At 56.0% G+C, this 6,000-nt stretch overlaps 1 protein-coding gene across 4 annotated transcripts in view; it reads right to left on the bottom strand.

Annotated features, from left to right (window-relative positions):
- LOC144491451 (solute carrier organic anion transporter family member 2A1-like) overlaps nt 1–6,000 on the bottom strand; it is a 450,593-nt gene that overhangs the window by 219,971 nt on the left and 224,622 nt on the right. For 3 of the 4 annotated variants that reach the window (XM_078209279.1, XM_078209280.1, XM_078209281.1), the window contains exon 7: nt 3,655–3,736. The exons of the other annotated variant lie outside the window; for it this stretch is intronic. In XM_078209279.1, the coding sequence (XP_078065405.1) occupies nt 3,655–3,736 (82 nt within the window). The remainder of the gene's footprint in view (nt 1–3,654; nt 3,737–6,000) is intronic. 4 annotated transcript variants of the gene reach the window in all.

The following is a 6,000-nucleotide window of genomic DNA, read 5'->3' as shown; positions in this document are numbered from 1 at the left end:
GGGGAGAGTCTGGGGGGGGGGGGGGGGAAGAGCTCTGGTGGGGGGGGTGGGGGGTGGGGGGGGGGGGGGAAGAGCTCTGGTGGGGGGGGGGGGGGGGGGGGGGGAAGAGCTCTGGGGGGGGGGGGGGGGGGGAAGAGCTGGGGGTGGTGGTGGGGGGGGGGGGGGAAGAGCTCGGTGGGGTGGGGGGGGGGGGGGGGAAGAGCTCTGGTGGGGGGGGGGGGAAGAGCTCTGGTGGGGGGGGGGGGAGAGCTCTGGTGGGGGGGGGGGGGAAGAGCTCTGGTGGGGGGGGGGGGGGGGAAGAGCTCTGGTGGGGGGGGGGGGGAAGAGCTCTGGTGGGGGGGGGGGGGAAGAGCTCTGGTGGGGGGGGGGGGGGGAAGAGCTCTGGTGGGGGGGGGGGGGGGAAGAGCTCTGGTGGGGGGGGGGGGGAAGAGCTCTGGTGGGGGGGGGGGGGGGAAGAGCTCTGGTGGGGGGGGGGGGGGAAGAGCTCTGGTGGGGGGGGGGGGGGAAGAGCTCTGGTGGGGGGGGGGGGGAAGAGCCTCTGTGGGGGGGGGGGGAAGAGCTCTGGTGGGGGGGGGGGGGGGGGAAGAGCTCTGGGGGGGGGGGGGGGGAAGAGCTCTGGTGGGTGGGGGGGGGGGGGGGGAAGAGCTCTGGTGGGGGGGGGGGGGGAAGAGCTCTGGTGGGGGGGGGGGGGGGAAGAGCTCTGGTGGGGGGGGGGGGGGGAAGAGCTCTGGTGGGGGGGGGGGGGGGGAAGAGCTCTGGTGGGGGGGGGGGGGGGGAAGAGCTCTGGTGGGGGGGGGGGGAAGAGCTCTGGTGGGGGGGGGGGGGGAAGAGCTCTGGTGGGGGGGGGGGGGGAAGAGCTCTGGTGGGGGGGGGGGGGAAGAGCTCTGGTGGGGGGGGAAGAGCTCTGTGGTGGGGGGGGGGGGGGGAAGAGCTCTGGTGGGGGGGGGGGGAAGAGCTCTGGTGGGGGGGAAGAGCTCTGGTGGGGGGGGGGGAAGAGCTCTGGTGGGGGGGGGGGGGGAAGAGCTCTGGTGGGGGGGGGGGGGGGGAAGAGCTCTGGTGGGGGGGGGGGGAAGAGCTCTGGTGGGGGGGGGGGGGAAGAGCTCTGGTGGGGGGGGGGGGGAAGAGCTCTGGTGGGGGGGGGGGGGGAAGAGCTCTGGTGGGGGGGGGGGGGAAGAGCTCTGGTGGGGGGGGGGGAAGAGCTCTGGTGGGGGGTGGGGGGGGGAAGAGCTCTGGTGGGGGGGGGGGAAGAGCTCTGGTGGGGGGGGGGGAAGAGCTCTGGTGGGGGGGGGGGGAAGAGCTCTGGTGGGGGGGGGGGGAAGAGCTCTGGTGGGGGGGGGGGGAAGAGCTCTGGTGGGGGGGGGGGGAAGAGCTCTGGTGGGGGGGGGGGGGAAGAGCTCTGGTGGGGGGGGGGGGAAGAGCTCTGGTGGGGGGGGGGGGAAGAGCTCTGGTGGGGGGGGGGGGGAAGAGCTCTGGTGGGGGGGGGGGGAAGAGCTCTGGTGGGGGGGGGGGAAGAGCTCTGGTGGGGGGGGGGGGGAAGAGCTCTGGGTGGGGGGGGGGGGAAGAGCTCTGGTGGGGGGGGGGGGGAAGAGCTCTGGTGGGGGGGGGGGGGAAGAGCTCTGGTGGGGGGGGGGGGGAAGAGCTCTGGTGGGGGGGGGGGAAGAGCTCTGTGGGGGGGGGGGGGGGGAAGAGCTCTGGTGGGGGGGGGGGGGGAAGAGCTCTGGTGGGGGGGGGGGAAGAGCTCTGGTGGGGGGGGGGGGAAGAGCTCTGGTGGGGGGGGGGGGAAGAGCTCTGGTGGGGGGGGGGGGAAGAGCTCTGGTGGGGGGGGGGAAGAGCTCTGGTGGGGGGGGGGGGAAGAGCTCTGGTGGGGGGGGGGGGAAGAGCTCTGGTGGGGGGGGGGGAAGAGCTCTGGTGGGGGGGGGGGAAGAGCTCTGGTGGGGGGGGGGGAAGAGCTCTGGTGGGGGGGGGGGAAGAGCTCTGGTGGGGGGGGGGGAAGAGCTCTGGTGGGGGGGGGGGAAGAGCTCTGGTGGGGTGAAGAGCTCTGGTGGGGGGGAAGAGCTATGGTGGGGGGAATTAATGTGAGCTCCAGAGAGGTGGGAGGGAGGGAACTCTGCACTCTACTGGGGTAGCAATCAGGAAAGGAGGGAACTCTGCACTCTGCCTGTGTGGCAATTGGGCAGGGAGGGAACTCTGCCAGGGTGGTGATCAGGGTGAAAAGAAGGGAACTCTCCAGGGGTGACAATTGTTGCGAGGAGGGAAATCTGCAGAGGTGGCGATCGGGGTGAGAGGGAGAGAACTCTGCAGATAAAAGTGATTGGGAGGGTGGGTCTGATGTCTATAGGGTGGGTGTGGGGAGACCAGCGCAACAGTAGGCAATTTGTGGTGTGGGCTGCCCTATGTCCATGGGATGGGGATGGGAGAAGCGATGTTTATGGGGCAAGTGTGGGGGGTTGACAAGAGATCTCCTATAACATTCTCCTATATATTGGGGCACTTGTGCAATGGTGCCCCGAGAGTTTAGCAGTCAGCTTCCCCAGCGAGCTCAGGCACACCTCCCCCACTGCTGTTGAGAATAAAATCCTGGCACTTTTCTTGCACAAAGTGATCCATTTTGGCAGATCCAATGGGATGAAGCAGCAGTATAATATGAAGGGTACCATTCTTAGCAGTGTAGAGGATCAGAAGGACCTTGGGGTCCGGGTCCATAGGACTCTTAAATCGGCCTCGCAGGTGGAGGATGCGGTCAAGAAGGCGTACGGCGTACTAGCCTTCATTAATCGAGGGATTGAGTTTAGGAGTCGGGAGATAATGCTGCAGCTTTATAGGACCCTGGTTAGACCCCACTTGGAGTACTGCGCGCAGTTCTGGTCACCTCATTACAGGAAAGATGTTGAAGCCATTGAAAGGGTGCAGAGGAGATTTACAAGGATGTTGCCTGGATTGGGGGGCATGCCTTATGAGAATAGGTTGAGGGAGCTTGGTCTCTTCTCCCTGGAGAGACGAAGGATGAGAGGTGACCTGATAGAGGTTTACAAGATGTTGAGAGGTCTGGATAGGGTAGACTCTCAGAGGCTATTTCCAAGGGCTGAAATGGTTGCTACGAGAGGACACAGGTTTAAGGTGCTGGGGGGTAGGTACAGAGGAGATGTCAGGGGTAAGTTTTTCACTCAGAGGGTGGTGGGTGAGTGGAATCGGCTGACGTCGGTGGTGGTGGAGGCAAACTCGTTGGGGTCTTTTAAGAGACTTCTGGATGAGTACATGGGATTTAATGGGATTGAGGGCTATAGATAGGCCTAGAGGTAGGGATATGATCGGCGCAACTTGTGGGCCGAAGGGCCTGTTTGTGCTGTGGCTTTCTATGTTCTATGTTCTAAGTGCCATAAGATTGCAACTTGCAACTCACCCAAAAAAAGTGTGATTCTCTTGTTTTTTTGCTTGTTTGGCACTTGGAATTTTTTTTGTAACATTGCACCCTATGACTCTAATACACAAACCAAAACAGAGAATGCACATATCACAGCACAGTTTACATAAATCAGGAAAGGAGGGAACAAATTACAGAAGGAGTGCAGAAATCAGCTACACGTTTGATAGACAAGAAACATATTAAAGAAGTGTCACACATTTGTTGAAAATTGCTTCAACTTGAAGACTTACTCTTGATGAACTCTCTGATTGACATTTCTTTCATCCTTTTTTCTTCCATCTCACTTAGCATATCAGATTCACTGCCTGACTTCTACAAAATAAAGTGATCATATTTGCAGATTATATATGCGCAGAGCAGAATGGATGACACAGACATGAAGACGAGCATGGATTGCAGCAATTACATTTTTTGGCAGGCTTTTCAAATCACAAAAAGCTCAGCTTTGATGAGAGAGGTATCGGAAGAGAGATGGAGTAAGGCTGTGACATTCAATTATACATACAAACATACGAATTAGGAGCAGGAGTTGGCCACTTGACACCTCGAGCCTGCTCTGCCATGTAATGAAATTATGACTGATCTGATTGTAACCTCAACTCCACATTCCCAATAACCCTCGATAACCTTTCACCCCCTTTTTGATTAAAAGTCTATCTCCCTCTGCCTTAAAAGTATTCAAAAACTCTGCTCCCACCACCTTTTAAGGAAGAGAGTCCCAAAGATTCAGAAATCTCAGAGAAAACATTTCTCCTCATCTCCTTTTGAAATGGGCAAGCTATTATTTTTCACAGTGTTCCTTAGTGTAGGTAGTTTCAAAAGTTTAAGTGTGACTATCATTTTGTTGTTTGAATTAATATGTTATTGAGCATTTTGTGCTATATTGATAAAAGCCATTTCAATAAAAACTTAATAAAGTTTAATTGCCTTAATAAATGCCTTAATTGTGAAACCATTAAAGGATAAGTAATTAATTAATAAACATGTTGGAAAGGCTGGAATTGTAATTTGGAACACAACAGTTTCTCATTTTTATAAATGTAAACACATTATTAACATTTGATTATTAATACAGATTCACAAAATTATATAAACTTACTCCCTTACATAGAACATAGAACAGTACAGCACAGTACAGGCCTTTCGGCCCACGATGTTGTGCCGAACCTTTTCCGAAACCAAGATCAAGCTATCCCACTCCCCATCATTCTAGTGTGTTCCATGTGCCTAACCAATAACCGCTTGAAAGTTCCTAAAGTGTCCGACTCCACTATAACAGCAGGCAATCCATTCCATACCCCAACCACTCTCTGAGTAAAGAACCTACCTTGTACATCCCTCCTATATCTTCCACCACAAACCTTATAGTTATGCCCCCTAGTAACAGCTATATCCACCTGAGGAAATAGTCTCTGAACGTCCACTCTATCCCATTCATAAGAACATAAGAAATAGGAGCAGGAGTAGGCCATCTAGCCCCTCGAGCCTGCCCCGCCATTCAATAAGATCATGGCTGATCTGACGTGGATCAGTACCACTTACCCGCCTGATCCCCATAACCCTTAATTCCCTTACCGATCAGGAATCCATCCATCCGCGCTTTAAACATATTCAGCGAGGTAGCCTCCACCACCTCAGTGGGCAGAGAATTCCAAAGATTCACCACCCTCTGGGAGAAGAAGTTCCTCCTCAACTCTGTCTTAAACCGACCCCCCTTTATTTTGAGGCTGTGTCCTCTAGTTTTAACTTCCTTACTAAGAACAAAGAACAAAGAACAGTACAGCACAGGAAACAGGCCCTTCGGCCCTCCAAGCCTGTGCCGCTCCTTGGTCCAACTAGACCAATCGTTTGTATCCCTCCATTCCCAGGCCGCTCATGTGACTATCCAGGTAAGTCTTAAACGATGTCAGCGTGCCTGCCTCCACCACCCTACTTGGCAGCGCATTCCAGGCCCCCACCACCCTCTGTGTAAAAAACGTCCCTCTGATGTCTGAGTTATACTTCGCCCCTCTCAGCTTGAGCTCGTGACCCCTCGTGATCGTCACCTCCGACCTGGGAAAAAGCTTCCCACTGTTCACCCTATCTATACCCTTCATAATCTTGTATACCTCTATTAGATCTCCCCTCATTCTCCGTCTTTCCAAGGAGAACAACCCCAGTCTACCCAATCTCTCCTCATAGCTAAGACCCTCCATACCAGGCAACATCCTGGTAAACCTTCTCTGCACTCTCTCCAATGCCTCCACGTCCTTCTGGTAGTGCGGCGACCAGAACTGGACGCAGTACTCCAAATGCGGCCTAACCAGCGTTCTATACAGCTGCATCATCAGACTCCAGCTTTTATACTCTATACCCCGTCCTATAAAGGCAAGCATACCATATGCCTTCTTCACCACCTTCTCCACCTGTGTTGCCACCTTCAAGGATTTGTGGACTTGCACACCTAGGTCCCTCTGTGTTTCTATACTCCTGATGACTCTGCCATTTATTGCATAACTCCTCCCTACATTATTTCTTCCAAAATGCATCACTTCGCATTTATCCGGATTAAATTCCATCTGCCACCTCTCCGCCCA

The sequence above is a fragment of the Mustelus asterias genome, chromosome 3, assembly GCF_964213995.1.
Source record: "Mustelus asterias chromosome 3, sMusAst1.hap1.1, whole genome shotgun sequence".
In the NCBI taxonomy this organism is placed as follows: domain Eukaryota; kingdom Metazoa; phylum Chordata; class Chondrichthyes; order Carcharhiniformes; family Triakidae; genus Mustelus; species Mustelus asterias.
Note: the sequence above shows the minus strand (reverse complement) of the source record. Positions and strands in the feature narration are given on the sequence as shown.